Here is an 18994-nt window from a genome sequence, read left to right on the forward strand (position 1 = left end):
CTAACTTTCTCATTTTTTGGCTGTCGACTAAACGCCCTGTTGGCCCGTACGGCGTGCAACCCCCCCCCCCCCCCCCCCCCCGCACTGTAATTATCTTTCACATAAAAGACATTTTGTAAAATTTTTTGTGAAATTAAAGAGCTAAAATGGACCAAATGGTAAACTTGGTAGGGGCGCTGGCTGATATTAGCTTGATTGAGTTGAGGAGTCCATTCATCCATTATTGAATTCTGTACCCGTACACCTCAATTTTGCAGAAGGTTAGAGGAAATTTTTTAGAGGATATGACGATAGCATTGGCAGCACGACCGCAGAGGGCTGTGTGCCATCCGTACTTTGTAGGTTCATTATGATCAATAGGTTGACAGGGAGCTTTGTTACTACCTGCAGTAACTTGGCAATTGGCGTCTGAACACATTCCTACAGTCACCACGTCGTCCCGATCTAAAATGAAGAAAACCAAAAACGCAAAAAAGTTCAATTTTTTTTGAAAAACTTTGATCAATCCTAGCAAGATCTCATTGAGATTAAAACCCTTGCTGTGCTTTGTTCATTTTTTTAGTAAACAGTCTCTAATTTTTAGGCAGTGAATGATTCAGTTAGTTTGTTCATGTCTTTGCCTTTTTTATCAAAAAATTTTATCGCAATCTTTCCATACCCTGACTTTAAAATTTCTGTTCACTGGACTGGCTTTGTTAATCTGTAATGCTTGACTTATTGAAAAGACTAGCTTTTCTTAGCTCGTTTATTCCAAACCATTACCTAACTCGAAGACAATTTCAGTACTGAGCCACAGTCTAACTCAGGTAACATTGTCTGCTGAATTTGTCCGATTCAGCGCTAATTCAGTTACCGGATTCAGAAGAATACTGAACATTTTCTCTGATTTTTGTACTGATTTAGAAAAAATCAGAAATCACATCTGAATGAGTACCAAAATCTAAAAATTTACTGAAACTGTTCTGAATCAGTACTGATTGTGATTCTCAGTGAGCCTTAGGTACGGGAAAGAGAATTAGGATCTGTTATGTTTCCCCCCCAAGCTTAGTGAGTATAGTGTCGTGGTCTCGAGCAAGAGTTTTATTATTTTAAAAATTGAATTCAAAATGGCCTAAATGTACAAAATTTCACAGGTATTTATAGTCCGTATCACTATGAAAATTTACAGATCCGTCTAGATATAGATAAACTGATATGGGTTAATTTACACCTTAGTTGTGAACAAGTTTTTCCCCTTGCCGTATATGGCAAGTACTAGTACAGTTTTTTGCACTTAACACATTGTTCTCCCTACCTGAGAACATGTCATTTCTATCTAGTAGAAGGATCGAAGAGTTGGTTTCTGATCATATCTGGTGGTGGGAAGGTCGAATCTATCACACAAATTTATGGTTTATGTACACTGATAAACTTGTGGTATGAACAAATTTGAATCAAAGATTCGGTTCAAATTAGAAGCCATTATTCAATTTTACTTCACCAAACATCAGGTAAGAAAGTTTTCCTTTATATCGAAGTTGTAACCTAAGTTGCTAAGTTAGCCACTTCTCGATATTTCACATCCTCCCTCCTTTTTAAAGCAAATTTGTAGGAATAGCTTGTCCAAATTTTTCTGTTTGTTTTTTATTTCTACTTGAAGTTCTCGTGGCCACTGAAGTTTGTTCCCCTTCAACTACTGAAGTTTCTTCAGTAGAGTTGGGTGATGCCACGTCTATGTCGTCCCTACTGCTCTCAGACTGTGAGTCAGTAGATTCAGTATTGATGTCGTCAGGTTCCAGCCGTGCAATTTGGTTGTCACCAACAAGCACTGTCTTGTTTGAATTCTCCGGTTGAATGAACGAAGTGTTCATTCTTTTACGGATAATGAAAGTAGCTGGAACAGTTTGTGAACTGTTCGTCGGTTTGAAGAGGACTCGTTCACACAGATCAAAATCAGAACTGCTGGAAGTCGTACTTTGCATTCCAGTAGGAGTTCAACAGGAGTTATGCCACGCGTCTTGGAAGTGTTCCGATGTTTCATCAAAGCCCGCTGTAGGAAAGTGCCAAATGACACATTCAGGTTTGGACTCCAGGCTTGAACAGCCCGTTTCACTGTTTGGACTGCTCGTTCAGCAATCCCATTTGCTCTTGGATGGTAGATGAGAGATTCCACCTTTTTAATCCCCAGTGAATCACACCATTGCTTTAGGTCACGGCTCACGAACTCAGGACCATTGTCTGATACAAATATTCTTGGTATCCCAAATCTAGCGAAGATTTGACTCAAGTGCACCTTCACTGTTTGTGAGGTTCTATTTCCCGCAGGGAAGGCTTCTATCCAACTTGATCCCGCGTTTGCTATCACTAAGATATTACCTTGATCCTTAACGTAGCCCCAGTCCGAGTGGAGTCTTTCCCCAACTTCAGCTTCCTCGAAAGATGATTCCATTGTTAATGGTCAAGGCGTCTTTCTGTTGTTCAAATCCTTTCTCTGGTTCTGAGCACTGTTTTCAGATGCCGCTTTTTATTCGTTTTATGACATCTTGAAAAAGTCGATTCGGTCCCAGCTCAGTTTTGATGTCTGACTGGGTCACCATGTCAGATTGGACGAAGTAGATATTGTCAAGAGCAAAACAGACTCGATCATTGTCATCGTCGTCGTCAAAATCTAGTCTGCTCAAACCATCAGCGTGGGGGATCTGTTCTCAGGGTTTATATTTCAGTTCGAAGTCAAGTCCCATCAGCGCTATCGCCCATCTCGTAATTCTTGCTGATGCTGTTTTCGGAATTTCTTCGTCTGGGGCGAAGAGATATTTGAGAGGTTTGTGGTCAGTCTGTAGAGTGAACCTTCTTCCGAGTAGGAATTGTTTCAATCTTGTGACCACAAAGACAATTGCAAGTGCCTCTCGCTCAATATTGGAGTAATTTTGTTCGGCTTGTAACAACTTTCTCCAGACGTAGATCACAGGATGACCTTCTTGTGAGAGTACCCCGCCTATAGCTTTCTCTGAGGCGTCTGTTGTCACGGTTGCTTCCTTCATCAAGCTGTAAGGCTGTACAAGAGGGTTAGCACATAACTCGTTTTTGATGTTTTCAAAAGCATTTTATTCTTTCTTCTTCCATCTGAATTTTTCTTTTCAATTTTCGTTAGGGGTAGCATTTTTGTTGCAAAATCCGGTATTATTCGGTTATAAATTTTTGCTAAGCCGACAAAGGACTCAAGTTATTTCATATTTGATGGCGGTTTTTCTTAATTTGTTTAGGATTGGGTGCTATTCCTTCTTTGGAAACAGAATAACCAAGAAAACTTATGCTTTAAAATGGTTTTGAGGTGGATTTCTTCTCACTGATGTTGAAATTTTTTTTGACGTAGCCGACTCTTGACTGTAAGCGTTCGTTGTTCGTATTGGTCTTTTGTTGTTCCAGATACCAGGACGTCGTCTTGAAAGATAACAACACCCTCGATTCCTTTGAGAGTTGACTCAATGCAATTCTGGAAGATTAATGAAGAGTTCTTTAGGCCCTGAGGAAGCCTGCACATCTTGAACAATCTTTGCGATGTGTTGATTGTGCATAATTCTTTTGCGTCATCGTCCAGCTCAATTTGATCATATGCGTCTGATAGGTCAATTTTTCCAAAGTAAGAGGCCCCATGAAGATTATGGAAAATGGTCTCCATGTCTGGGATTGGATAATCCTCGTCCATAACTTTGCCATTGATGTGAACTTTCAGGTCCACGCATAGTCTTAGAGCTCCATTTTTCCTCCGCTGCCACACTACTGGTGATGCATTTGTGACCCCACCAGGTTGTACTGGCTCCAGAATGCCCTGTTGTACCATTGTCTTAAGCTTCCCTTTGAGCCTGTCTTGGAGAGGTAGAGGTATATTTCTTGCTTTGCAGAACATTGGCTGTGATCCCGGTTAGAGTTTCACATGCGTTTTGTATCTTTTGACTGCAGGTAGTCTTTCATCATTCACTGCATTGATGCCTTCTTGGGGTAGTATGTCTCTCCCAAGTAGCCCAAATTTTTTGTCGGATTGCACAACTGCCAGTTGTTGTTGCCTATACTTGCTTCCGATCCACACAACATCACGTGTTAGTGATCCCTGAAGTGTCAGTTGATGACCGTCATAGGCCTCAACACGTCTGACTTTCCCATTTAACTGAGGTTTACCAAGATCAGTCCAGATTAATGATGATATCACGGTGCTATCAACACCGGTACCAACTTGCATTTTATTTTATGGTCTTTTACTGTAATGTACTCCCATGTCACCGACATGTTAAACACGTTTTCCCGTGTAAAGTACATTCCCATCTCCGTTTCGGATAAGTTTTGACCAGAAAACTTGCCCTCTTCCTCGCAGAAATTGTTGTGCTGCTCAGACTTAACTGACTTAGGCTGGGAATAACTTCTGCACATTTTTGAAAAGTTTCCCACCTTTTCACAGGTGTTACATTTCTTGTTCAAAACCGGACTTGGCTTGCTACAGTGTGGCTTACATCAACATCTATTACATAAGTTACCATTGCCTTTATTACCAGTGAACTTTTCACTAGGTTTTCTGAAGGTCTTTTTGAAGTTGTATCCCACTTCTTTTTTTACTACAAATGGTCTATTACCGTTGAAGAACGCGCAAAAGTCATTGCTTGACTTCTGAACTGTAAGCGTTCTGTCATTTCAGACAGAGACATCGTTGGCTTAGTTTTAATGCCGTCTAATAGTCTTAATTTGGCCTCAGGGTCTCTCAAACCTGAGATAAATTTAAGTTTTACCAACACTTCCTCAGGGTTGGTTACTGTTTTAAGTTTTTCGAAGTCACAATAACGTGCTTCTTCTCTGAGGCTCGCTAGAAAATCGTCGTCAGATTCTCCAACGCCTTGGACAACGGACAGAAATTTAGATCTTTCTGCCGTTTCTACTCTCTCTTCGGGGGATATATGGTTTTGAGTAGCTTGTCTGATCTCATTAAAAGGAGTGTCTAACAATTTTGTAGGGCTCATAAGGCTCCTAAGTTTGAGAAGTGCGTCTTGGCCGCATATATTAAGAAAGAGATTTGTTACCTGTAGGTCCACGATCGTACCGTCCTTGTTGATTTTATCTTCTTTCTTCTCTGCGCAACATTTCGCCACAAAAGACATGATCCACGCAGTACAGGATTCAACATTCTGCAGATCCAAGGTTTGTCGGTCTTTTGGTGGTCTGGACACCATTGTCGTGGTCTCGAGCACGAGTAACAAGAATTTTAATAATTGAATTCAAAATGGCCTAAATGTACAAAATTTCAGAGGTATTTATAGTCCGTATCACTTTGAAAATTTACAGATACGTCTAGAACTAGATAAACTGATATGGGTTAATTTACACCTTATTTGTGAACAAGTTTTTCCCCTTGCCGTATATGGCAATTACTAGTGCAGTTTGTTGCACTTAACACATTGTTCTCCCTACCTGAGAACATGTCATTTCTATCTAGTAGGAGGACCGAAGAGTTGGTTTATGATCAAATCTGGTGGTGGGAAGGTCGAATCTATCACACAAATATATGGTTTATGTACACTGATAAACTTGTGGTATGAACAAATTTGAATCAACGATTGGGTTCAAATTAGAGGCCATTATTCAATTTTACTTCACCAAACACCAGTTAAGAAAGTTTTCTCTATATGTCAAAGTTGTAACTTAAGTTGCTAAGTTAGCCACTTCTCGATATATCACACAAACATCTTTCATGACCCCTAGGTGCAGGTGATATTTTCTTATATGGTAACGTGCTATATAACAACATATAATTTGTGACTGGGGGTCATAAAAACACTGGGGGGAGGGGTCGAAACAGAAAAGATCCGAGAAATACTTCACTTCCAAGTCCTAAATTACGGCAACTGACTGATGGTTGGAATTACAATAAATACAGATAGGAATAGTACCCTAAGAGTTAACCCTAATTTGCAATGAAAAGGATGAACGGAGGAATCATATAATGTTTAGCAACAGATGTTTGAACTGAAAACACATAATATAATGCGCAAATTACACCTTAGATATAAAACAGATAAATTATAGAATTTAATGTAAATGATTGCAAATTAAGTTAAATGTAGTTTCTGTTTTGAGGTTAAACTCACCTAAAAAATTTGAGTTTTTACGTATTATTTAAGATTTTAGAACTGCTTTTGAATAATTTACGATTCGTAGTTTCTGTTGAATTCCAGATCGAGAGCCTTCCAACATGGCTGGTTACGGGCGAGGTTTGGTCTAACTGATCTGTAATACTCTCGCTTGTGTTCCCTGCATTAGCATTGAAAATATCCTGGCTTATAACTATCGCTTTACAAAGTAGTTCCACTAGTAATGCTCCTTCAGCTTTCATGACCCCTAGGTGCAGGTGATATTTTCTTATATGGTAACGTGCTATATAACAACATATAATTTGTGACTGGGGGTCATAAAAACACTGGGGGGAGGGGTCGAAACAGAAAAGATCCGAGAAGTACTTCACTTCCAAGTCCTAAATTACGGCAACTGACTGATGGTTGGAATTACAATAAATACAGATAGGAATAGTACCCTAAGAGTTAACCCTAATTTGCAATGAAAAGGATGAACGGAGGAATCATATAATGTTTAGCAACAGATGTTTGAACTGAAAACACATAATATAATGCGCAAATTACACCTTAGATATAAAACAGATAAATTATAGAATTTAATGTAAATGATTGCAAATTAAGTTAAATGTAGTTTCTGTTTTGAGGTTAAACTCACCTAAAAAATTTGAGTTTTTACGTATTATTTAAGATTTTAGAACTGCTTTTGAATAATTTACGATTCGTAGTTTCTGTTGAATTCCAGATCGAGAGCCTTCCAACATGGCTGGTTACGGGCGAGGTTTGGTCTAACTGATCTGTAATACTCTCGCTTGTGTTCCCTGCATTAGCATTGAAAATATCCTGGCTTATAACTATCGCTTTACAAAGTAGTTCCACTAGTAATGCTCCTTCAGCTTTCATGACCCCTAGGTGCAGGTGATATTTTCTTATATGGTAACGTGCTATATAACAACATATAATTTGTGACTGGGGGTCATAAAAACACTGGGGGGAGGGGTCGAAACAGAAAAGATCCGAGAAGTACTTCACTTCCAAGTCCTAAATTACGGCAACTGACTGATGGTTGGAATTACAATAAATACAGATAGGAATAGTACCCTAAGAGTTAACCCTAATTTGCAATGAAAAGGATGAACGGAGGAATCATATAATGTTTAGCAACAGATGTTTGAACTGAAAACACATAATATAATGCGCAAATTACACCTTAGATATAAAACAGATAAATTATAGAATTTAATGTAAATGATTGCAAATTAAGTTAAATGTAGTTTCTGTTTTGAGGTTAAACTCACCTAAAAAATTTGAGTTTTTACGTATTATTTAAGATTTTAGAACTGCTTTTGAATAATTTACGATTCGTAGTTTCTGTTGAATTCCAGATCGAGAGCCTTCCAACATGGCTGGTTACGGGCGAGGTTTGGTCTAACTGATCTGTAATACTCTCGCTTGTGTTCCCTGCATTAGCATTGAAAATATCCTGGCTTATAACTATCGCTTTACAAAGTAGTTCCACTAGTAATGCTCCTTCAGCTGAACTCTTTCCATCGGATATCCTGAAAACGAAATCTAACTGTTGAGAAAAAAATATTTACCATACCCCTTAGTTCATATTTCTGGCTCAATGGATGAACTTAGACAGCTTTCCACAAGAAACGTCGTGGTCTTCAGTTAATCAAAATTTCCTATTGAGGGTACCGGCATTTGCTATCAGCTGGACTCCTTATTTCTGAGTCATCGGACTTCAGATGAGTCTCTGATCGGAACGCTGCTTTAGTGTTGCCTCTTGGCAGAGCCAACATCCTTCAATAAAAAAACAAAAAAATGAAAAAATAATGCACTCGAAATCAGACCTTCCAGACCGAACTGACCTCTGATCAGGCCGAACCCAGACCATGGTCCAGACTATAAAGACTATGATCAGACCGTCCAGACCTATTTGACCTCTGATCAGACCGGACCCAGACCATGGTCCAGACTATAAAGACTGTGATCAGACCTTCCAGACCGAATTGACCTCTGATCAGACCAAACCCAGACCATGGTCCAGACTATAAAGACTATGATCAGACCGTCCAGACCTATTTGACCTCTGATCAGACCGAAATCAGACCATGGTCCAGACTATTGTGCGCTCGAACCGCTTTCCAGACCCTGTAATTTCGGTCTGGGAACACAGGGGTGTGCGCTCGATTGGGTCTGATCATAGCTCAATTTGGGTCTGGACCAAAATCTGGGATATTTCACGCAATGTTTTGATCTAATTTCTTGTTTCCAGAGTTGGAGACGTATGTGTTGAGATAGATGTCGTGGTTATGCTGAGGCGGCGTTTAGATTGGAGACTCTTTGTTTATGGCCGTTGGTAGTTTTACTGCTGGTTAGATTAGTTCAGAGGACGGTGCTAGTTTTTTAGAAGCCGGGCCCATTTTTTGGACAGTGCTGCTTTCCAATGAAGAGGAAACCATTTACACGATTGCTAATCGCATTGCCTCTGCGGCTTTAAAAATATGACAAGGCGTAATTGTTGTATATCATAATCAATTGGAACTTTGCAATGATGAAACTAAGATGATGATGAACTATGCAACAGGTATACTAAGTCAACATTTATTCCCTGGTTTGGATGGACAAAAAGAGAGCCTTGAAATAAATAAGAATTGAAAGTTTACTGTAAAAAATGTTTTTTAAGCTGTTCGCAGGACTACAAAACTGCTGCCCAAGTCGAGGAGTCCGCTCAAATTCCGCTCATTTCTTGCATTTTTTTCCGCTCAAATTCCGCTCATTTCTTGCATTTTTTATTCCGCTCAAATTCCGCTCATTACTTGCATTTTTTTCCGCTCAAATTCCGCTCATTCCGGTCCAAAAAATGTAAGGGCTTTGAGCGGATTTTGCTAAACTGTCCGATCAAATTCCACTCATTTCTTGCATTTTTTTTCCGCTCATTCCTCGGCCCGGGTGATAGTTCTTTTTGTAGGCCTAGTATTTGACTTCTATAGTATACCTTCTCTAGCAGAGAATTTATAAAATAGTTTGCCTTCTCTTAATACTTATTGTTGTTTCAAAACTCCTCCTGAACCATGAAAACTTGCAAAAAAATTAATGGTTGTCTCGAGCTTCCTCTTTAAATGTTTACACCTTTGCCTTTTTTCTTTAGAAATTTAAATAGTCAAAACTTGTTTGCTCACTGCTCCCGCACAAATCCCCGCTCGCAACTGAGATCAGTCTGGCACCCCCGGTGGGCTACTGAAGTCAGTGTAGCACCCCCAGTGCGCGAATGAATTTGGTCTGGCACATACGGTGCGCAACTTATGTCAGTTTAGCGTCCCCAGTGCGCCACATAAGTCTGTCTGATTGGGGCCCTATTCGGCGTGGATGTTCAGAGCTGACTTACTTCAAGCACATCATCCTAGGTTCTTCAGTACACGTTAGATACTTCAGCACTTAATTCATCCAACGAGAATTCTCCAGTGTTTTGATGGGGGAAGATTGGAAAAACAACTAAAAATGTTGAATTTCGTGGCTCACGGATTTCCAAGCACAGTGTTTCAAAGACATTTTAATTGGCGTTGTTTTACATGCTACGTGATTTAAACAGCAAAAACTTAATGCCATTTTGCAATTTTCCAGCATGTCGTCGAGTGTTGTTGATTTTGAGGCAGTTAAGTGTTCAAAATTCTGATTGACGTCTCCTCAAAGCTTTTTTTTCAATGTATCAAATACGGTCAAAATTTATTCATAGAAGCCTGAATAAAATAATTATGGCTGACAAATTGTCTGAAATTTTGTTTAACTAAATTTCTTTACGCATGCAAAAAATACTTTTGGTATAAACGAAAAAAGTACTTATGGTTTCGATATTGTGCAGTTTTTCTAAATTTCAAAAAAAGTTCGCTTCTAAACTTTGTCCAACTCCAGCGAACTTGAACCAACTAGAACACACGTTGCCTTTTAATGTTGTAGACCATATATTTTGTTATTATGCAGTATGTTTTCTACAACAATTTCAATACTGTTATGGTTAAGATTAACTCCGCCAATTGAAATAACTACAGCGGAGAGCGCGTTATAGAGAAATTCCGCTTTTGACTATGATAATTAGTCGTCGAGTTCTAAGCAAAGCTTTGATGTTCCCTAATTACTTCTGTTTCATTGATGATATCTATATCTATTCAATTCACAACAAAATGTGCACCAAATTTACGACATTGAACCAACTGAGAAAACCAAACGTGGTTTTTCATTCTTTTTATAGCAAATCTTGTTCAAACTATTAAGTCCTAAATTAAGGAAGCTGTTCTTTTTACTTGATAAATCGTTTTTGATTTAAACAAAAGGCTGCATCAAAAAAAATTTTCTAAACTTTGTTGGGAACAGCGTTTTCATTTGGCTGGGAATTTTTTTTGTTGATTGGAATGATAATATCTTTTTCCTTCCGGAATTTTCCTCAAATTTATTTAAAAAAGAATAAACAAAAAAAAACGGCATCACGTGAACTTTAAATTTTTTGTTATTATTGAAAATAGTTTACACAGTTCTCAACAGTAGACTAATGATGTGCAATTATTATGTTTCATCTGAGAATGTCTAATGTCTTTAAAAACGCTAAATGAATCCAGAATATTATGATGCGAATATTTTCTTTTCTGTATTGGAGATAAAGAAAACGTTGTCACCTAATGAAAACAGTAACAGGCAGAAAAATTGTTCAGTTCATCTAGCGTTGTTGCACTAAATCAAAAATGGCAATTGAATTTTATTTAGACCTCAAGGAAAACCAATTTGGAAAATTTTTAGAATTTATTTTTTCCGGTAGAGTCGCATTTCTCCTTGACGCCCCTGAAAATTAGTTTGTTCATAGCGCGGCATCTTTTGTGTTTTACTGTTAGTGCTGAAATCAATGGACAGGAGACAAAACATTCTGTTTGTATTAAAAAAATGGACTACTAGTTTATTTTTAGATTTATTGCCAATTCGATTTTAAAAATTGGAAGTTAATTATAAACCAAGTAAAAAAAGAAGTCATAAACTCGTAAACTGGCGTCACTTGAACTGATTCAACAAATATATTTCATAAGTATTTATCCAAAAAGAAGGTTGGCAATCTTTTTCAAAGATCAAACATAAACAATAGCGAATGACAGTCGTCGTTCAATAATAAAAAGCTGTCAATTTTTAATCTTGAGATCAACTTGGCAGATAATGTACACCCAATTGCTATCATGTTAACTTAAAAAACAATAGCAGTTTTTAATGAAGATTTTTTTTCGACCAACATGAAAATAATTTGACAACAAACGGCTTACTTGGGGCAAACTTCCATGAACAAATAGTATATTGTGAACAAAAGAGGCAGAAGAACAGAACTGTGAACACCCTTCCACTCCTTGTTTTTTTATAAATTTGAATCAGCAGTTTTAAGAACAGTTTATATGATTAACCTGGACAAAGAGTTTAAACTTCCCCTTTGGGCGCTCCTTTTACTGAAAAAAAAGCTAATTATCAAAATATGAGCTAATTATTTTTAAAGAAAGCCTGCAATCGATCAATTCGGCAAACTTCTTTTGAGTTCCAAAATTAGTTATAGAGATGAAAAGTATTTGAGAAAATGTTCCAAACTCGGAAACATATTCTCTATTGACGAAAAAAAACTTTAAATGAATGCCACTTTAGTGTTAAAATCAACCAAAAAATAACAAAACTTTAGACATTGATAATTCCTGTAAGAAGGTCAAGCTCACCAAATCACAAGAGCATTTTGAACTCGAGAGCAATTTAATGATACAGCTAATTTTGTCTACGTCAAATCTTATCTCCCTATTCTAGAAGATCCAATGTTTGGATATCTGGATTTCCACGAAACAAGTCGTCGAAATATTTTGCTTTATACGGTAGTCTTGGCTTCAAAGCTTCAAACGTAAAAAAAATCGATTTAGTGACTCAGAGACGCAATAAAGCTTCTATATGTTAGGTTTTGGTGCTTACGAAATTGAAACAAAAGAAATGTTTGCTATTGTTGGTTTCAAGACGTAAGAAATCGCTGGTTTTCTGCAAACCAAAAGTTTTAGTTCTATCTTTATGATGCACTTAAACTTTGTGATAGCAAGAGTATCAAACAACATTTTAACTTTTTCGGAGACAATTTTTTCAAAAAAACTGCGAAGTTATTGACTCTTTTCTATAGCTCATTTTTTGAAACGGGATAAGCACATATGAAACTTTTGTTCGTTTTCTAAGTTAAAAATTTCAGACATCTTGAACCCTGATGGTGAATCATTTCATTAACACACGCTCGCCGAGTGTTTATATGATCAGTAAAAATCGAGTACAAAAGATTTCCAGCGATTTGAAACTAATCATACCGACGGTTTTAACGTTTAGAAATGAGCATGTCAAATCTAAGAAACCAAACATACTGTATCTACGAAAAAAAACAATATCTAAGAAAGCAAACATATAGTAACTAAGAAACCGAAAAACGGCATCTAAAAATCTGAGCATTAAGTATCGAACAAACCGAGCATACTTTATCTGAGAAAACAATTTCTCACACTTATTACGTTTATATAGACAATACCGAAGATAAAACGTGATTTTTTGACATTTTTTGTCTGAACAAACTCAAAAAAGCGGCCATTTTTCTTACGTCTACAAGCGTCCATTTCTTGGTATCAAATATTTTGATAGAACAAAACTGAAAGAACGAAAAATCCAGTTGAGCACGTACTTCTTAGCGGGCCAGACAAAAACAGTCCGACAGAATATTAATTCCCAGGTTGAGGTACCATGCGGAAAGGACCTCTGATCAGACCAAGTCCAGCGCACACGCTGTTTCCCAGACTAAAATTAAAGGGGCTGGGATTTGGTTCCAGCGCACAATCGTATGATCAGAGGTTATTTCGGTCTGGGGAGGGTATGATCAGAGGTCACATCGGTCTGGATATGGTATGATCAGAGGTCACTTCGGTCTGGGGAGGGTATGATCAGAGGTCACATCGGTCTGGATATGGTATGATCAGAGGTCACTTCGGTCTGGGGATGGTATGATCAGAGTTGACTTCAGGATGGGAATGGTCTGATCAGAGGCGGATTCGAGCGCACATTAGTCTGATCAGAGAAGATTTTGAGTACAATTGCTTCTGATCAGAGACCATTTTAAGCGGAATTTCTTTTTTGTTTTTTTGTATTTTTACCGAGGCAACAAAAAAACTCTTCCAAGAGGCAACAAAAAGCAGCATTTTGATCACAGACACATATAAGAGTCTGATGGCTTTGATCAGAACCAAAGGGGTCCAGCTGATAGAAATTACCGGTCTACTTGAAATTTTGATTAATTGTAGAACAGGACGTTTTATATGGAAAGCTGTCTAAATTCATCAATTGAGTTCGAAATATGCACTAATGGTATACTAAATAAATTTTTCCTCAGCAGTTGGGTTTTCTTTCCTTCAGCAATACTTTAAAATTGGATGGTCTTTTCTTTAGATGAATTTAATGACGCAAACATCAATTTTTATTAAATGAATTTATAATAAAAAAATTAAACAAATTCGTTCATTGTGAAAACCATTCACTGATCAGACTATTTCGAGCGCAATTGAGTCTTATCAGAGGTGATTTCCAGCGCAAAACAGTCTGATCAGGAGTGACTTTTGAGCGCACAATAGTCTGATCAGAAGTGATTTTGAGCGCACAATGGTCTGGATTTGGTCTGGGCCATGATCGCGCAATCTTCTGGACAATGGTCTATTTTTGGTCTGATCAGAGGTCATTACCTTCTGGAAAAATCTGATCAGAGACAGTTTTGGGCGCACTTCGAACGCACACGGTGTTTCGAGCGCACTTTAGTCTGATCAGAGGTTACTTTGGTCTGGGATGGTCTCACCAGAGATAACTTTTGTCTGGCACGGTCTGATCAGAGGTCACTTCCGGATGGTACCTCAACCTGGGTTTTTTTTGTAAACATAAAATTTTTCTTAGATTAATCTTTCGGGTATTCTAAACAGTTCTAATTTTTCGGGTATTCTAAATGTTTAAACTCACCTAGTTTGGGCAACCTCACATTGATATGATGCACCATTGCAAAAGTACCGAGTGAGAAGGTTGTCTTTATATACTTTTCTGAAATCGATGACCCCACTTGTTCAAAGCATTGATGTTGTGGTCCTTCAGCCGAATCTTCATCAATAGTCCTCTGCAAGTCCTGATTTTTCGATTAAATTTAGTCAGCGAGAAGATCAAGATTAATTTTAACATTTGTCAGCGCACTTTTTTGAATATGCGAATAAACATTTTTTTGGGTCAGATGGAGTCAAATTAAATAATACTTTTGTTGATCCATCCGGATTGATAAAATTTCTTCCACTCTTATTAGAGCCATCATCTTAACACAACACACACACACACACATACACACACACACACACATATATATATATATATATATATATATATATATATATATATATATATAATATATATATATATATATATATATATATATATTAAAAAAAATTTTCCGCTCATTGGGTGAGGTTGAAAATACTTCCCATTTATTGGTCGAAATCAATTTGCGTTCTGTGAATTCTTCCCTCTGGCTGAGAATAATCAAGGAAGTTCGCTAATAATACTCTCTCGTTTACATCTATTTATTTAGTAACATTGAGTTGAGGTGTGCGCTAATGAGGAGACAAATGCAGACCAAATTCAGCCATGATCAGACTTTGGCTTGTTAACGATCAGACTTGAGCGAGTTTAAAGCAGAACTCTTCGTTTTCTAATCCTTATGAGGTTTCTAGCTTGTTACGTACTCGTTTTTAAGGTTTCAGGTTGATGCATACTCAATTTAAGCTTTCAGGTCGATAATGCTGACAAATTTTTATTTGTAGTTCCCGAGTTGAGGTGGTCGAAATATGATTCGACAATTTTTGTCTGGGGGGTACCCCCTCCCAGACGATAAATACACTGTCTGGACCAAAATTTTGGTCGCGCTATTTCAACTCATGGTCTGGCATCAACCAATCTTAGTCGCAAAAAGTCTGATTTGCACGCTCTAATCCGAACCATAATTGGACTCAACCGAATCGTGTGTGGGGGGGGGGTACCTGTGTGTGTGTGTGGGGGGGGGGGGTACGTGTGGGGAGAGAGTACGTTTGGGAAGTGGGGTACATGTGGGGTGTTGTACAATTGGGGGGGGGGGCTGTACGTGGGGAGTTTCTCTAATTGGGCTAATTTTTGTCTGATCATAGTTGCACGGTATCGAGTAGTCGCACTTTCGGATCATAGTCGCGAACTTTTGAATGGTCACGCAGAGTCGAAACATGAACGCACTTTTTCGAATTACCTCGCAATAACACTCCCTAATTCGCACAAATTCGAATCATGGGCAAACTTTTGTCTGGATCGTCTGATTATAGCTAATTTTCGTCTGGATCACCCGGTTCACACTTCCACCACCTCCCCGGGATGATCAGAATTAAAAAAAAACTTTAATTGAGAAAAAGACAACGCATGCATGCATTACGGGGCCGCTTGATCGTGTATCAAAAACGCACTTGACCCCCCCCCCCCCCCCCCCCACCTGTGTCTTTATGTGTCTGAGCATTAACACGCACCTCAACCGGGGATATATATTAGCTCACATGAAATAACTCTCGTATGTTATAATTCTATAAATATAAAAATATTTTACGCCAATCGAATTCCCAAGCAGATTAAATTATTTCCTTGATCTTCCACTGCAACGAAAAAAATTTAAACCTCCGAATTGTATCCTGTGACTCCAGGTGAGTCTATCACAGAAAGAGAAAATTTCTCCAGTTTTTTCACCGCAGTCAAGTTGGAGTAATCAGTCAAGGTGAAACCAGAGTTGCCTGAACATTTTTGAAATTTAAAAAAAAAACATGAATTTTATGAAAAAAAAGTAAATTTAGAAACAATTAATTGGTAAAACCGTATCAAGAAATTGTTAAATTTTCCTAAAAATGTACACTATCAGCAACATGAATTTGAAAAACTTAAAATGGATCTCTCCTATGCAATTCAGAAGCAAACATATGTATATTAAAACAAAAGTCTTTAATATTATATACAGTTTCTCCTATGCAATTCAGAAGCAAACATATGTAAATTAAAACAAAAGTCTTTGATGATAAAAAGTTGTTCCTATTTGAACTGATATCCCGTACCGAACTCCAACTGTAAATCAGTACGGGGCAAATATAAATGCAAATCCCTGATGCAATATATTTTGCTCGCTCTCTCCCTTGAAAACTGCTTCTTTCAAGCGCATTTTAAGGGCCCAAAAGACAAACTTTCAACAGTCGCGGTGGCGCAGTAAGGAGAATAAACGTCTAGGGAGCGGGAGATTGTCGGTTTGATCCCCGAACGAAACTTTATTTTTGCACTTGGCCCAAGTCTGACCATTGTAAAATCCGACTGAGCGCAAGTATGACAGGTCAAAAAAAGTTACATGAATCAGTCTATGATTCAGCAATGATGAGGAAATTTTTTTATACTGGCCCAGGTCTGAAACGCACTTGGAGTTAGGTACGGGATGGTATTTATCAGCTGAATGTTAAAAATTGATTTAATTAGTCTCCTTAAGCCTCTAGAAGAATGCAAATGACGGTTTTATAATTTCTAAACAGAACTTATCAAACACTTTGTCAAAATTATTTTTCCAACAATTAATTATAGCCTGAAAAAAATTGTTTTTTAAGTAAAACCTAAGCCAAATGCAACAAAGGAAACGTATTTTTACGTATCTTAACGTATTTTAACGAATTCTTTCTCAAACAGTAATTGAAGAGGAGAGCGTAGAATATATCCCAATGACGCATAAAATAATTCCAAGCTGAAAGCCACAGCAAAAAAGTACAATTTCATTAATAATGATGGTCCTAACGACGTGCTCAAAAATAGCGAGACTGCTTTCGAAGATTTTTAGACACCAGGATTTTTGAAAAATCAAAAGCTGATTATGAGATATACAGACAATTACACTTGGAATGCAGGAATTGTTTTCCGAAGTTCCAAAAAAAATTGATCATTATGAAAAAACAACAAAAAAATCGAGGAGAAATTGAAGTATTTTTGCTTTTTATAATTGTCTACGGTGCCTTCCCCAGTCAAAAATGCTACCAACAATCTGTTGCTGAGTCGTGTTTAAATTGCTCTGCTGTTCTTCAATTTTAGCCCGTGGTTTCAAAACTTGTTAGTGGCTTGGTTGTTTATAAACAATAAAAACAGCCTTTGGTCCGGAGATTGATGGCAGAGCAAATCAGCGTTGAATCAGTCTAGATATTATGTTTTTTGGGATGGCCAGTAGTAGTCTGTTCATGTCCCAATTTACACTTTAATATGTTCAGCTTAACTCCCGCCAACAAGGTTTGCTTTATATGCGATTCAAACTTCCTCGTGGGTACTTGAAACATTTAATTTGTGTTTTAAGTCGTAACCACTGCGCTAAATGAGCTTTATGGTAATTGCCTACAAACCAGCTGATGTGTAAATAGTGCGTAAACTACTAAGGTAGTTACGAGTCATAAGCTGCAAAAGTATGGTTTTATTCTGCTCAAACTGATGTTTTGGGTATTATTAAATTTAAGACTATAAAGGATAAGTATAGCCTGAGCGAACACTATTACCTCAATATCATCATAATGAAAAAAAAACTGCACATAACGAAACTTAAACTATTCTGAAAATGCAATGATTTTTTTACTCTCGAAATGTGCTGGTTCAACGCTGAAGAGCTCTGATATTCAAGTCCGGGAGTACAATTATATTTAAGGATTTCTAATTGTTTATGTTGATTTTAGTCTGGCACGCAAAACAATACTACGTTCCGCGAATAACTCCCAATTGATTTTGATATTTTCTCAGCTGCAGATATTTAAATGAAGACTTTCTTGCACCCATTTTATTGGGAAAGTTTTTGTCCATTGCCTTTATTTCGGCTAGTTCTTTTCTCTTGAGCCCGTTTTTAGAAAACCCATATTTTTCTAGTTTATTTGGGGATAGCTCATTAAATCAAATTCATTTTCTGCAATAACAAGCATATAGTTTGTTTCAAATATGGTTTCTGTTTTTTTTTCGATTAAAAAATCACTTTGTACCGATGTCATTGCTTGGGGCGTTCAAAAACCTCCACAGAGCTAAAAAAATTTTTAAAATTTATTATTTTTGCAGAGCAGCCCTATCGAGAATTTTTTATCAAATATATTTGCTATGTTCAGAAATTATTGCAAAAATTTTTTTATGTAACTAAAAAAACTGAATTATTTTTGCAGAGCAGCCCTATCGAGAATTTTTTGTCAAATATATTTGCTATGTTCAGAAATTATTGCAAAAATTTTTTTATGTAACTACAAAAACTGAATTATTTTTGCAGAGCAGCCCTATCGAGAATTTTTTGTCAAATATATTTGCTATGTTCAGAAATTATCGCAAATTTTTTTATATGTAACTAAAAAAACTGAATGAAAACTTTTGAGGAATTTGCAAAGGTCAGGCTTAACTAGCTTCCAGCATATGAAAAAAGTTATAAAGTGAAGTCGAAAAACATAAGACAGTAAAACTCACCTCTTTTGATGATCCAGTTTGAAAAGACGAAGTACTGATTAAAAAGAAGCAAAGTCACAGATCCGTATAAAATGAACACGAAAACAGTACAGTATAAGTTTAATGCATCCAGCTTTCTGCATCTTTCTTCAAATATTTCCTGGTTGACTTCACGTTTCTTTTCTTCGGCCATTTTGTAAGCAGATTTTCTGTCTTGTGTGACTTCCATTAATTAAACTGTGACTCCAATAACTTTAACTGGGATGAAACTGTTTGAACGTTTAAAACTTATAATTATTTTAGTGTCCTAAAAGTTCAATTTTCTTTGCAATTCAAAG

General features: G+C 37.2%; 1 protein-coding gene across 1 annotated transcript; it reads right to left on the reverse strand.

Moving 5' to 3' along the window:
- Positions 1–181: 181 nt before the first annotated feature.
- LOC142355965 (uncharacterized) lies at positions 182–18857 on the reverse strand. The gene is made up of 4 exons (XM_075407965.1): positions 18678–18857; positions 15852–15964; positions 14136–14295; positions 182–444 (listed from the first exon to the last, which is right to left on the reverse strand). Exons 1-4 carry the CDS (start codon positions 18847–18849, stop codon positions 221–223), a joined length of 669 nt encoding a protein of 222 aa, XP_075264080.1. The 5' UTR covers positions 18850–18857; the 3' UTR covers positions 182–220.
- Positions 18858–18994: the final 137 nt, after the last annotated feature.

The sequence above is a fragment of the Convolutriloba macropyga genome, unplaced genomic scaffold, assembly GCF_964194025.1.
Source record: "Convolutriloba macropyga unplaced genomic scaffold, txConMacr16.3 SCAFFOLD_4997, whole genome shotgun sequence".
Taxonomy (NCBI): Eukaryota; Metazoa; Xenacoelomorpha; order Acoela; family Convolutidae; genus Convolutriloba; species Convolutriloba macropyga.

What these genes read in the sequence shown, in the direction of transcription:
- LOC142355965 (XM_075407965.1), bottom strand. Translation starts at nt 18,849, where the DNA reads ATGGCCGAAGAAAAGAAACGTGAAGTCAACCAGGAAATATTTGAAGAA. An exon ending in TCACAGGATACAATTCGGAG is followed by an intron (nt 14,296 to 15,851) that starts GTTTAAATTTTT and finishes TCGAAAAATCAG; the next exon opens with GACTTGCAGAGGACTATTGA. An exon ending in TGTGAGGTTGCCCAAACTAG is followed by an intron (nt 445 to 14,135) that starts GTGAGTTTAAAC and finishes TCTTCATTTTAG; the next exon opens with ATCGGGACGACGTGGTGACT.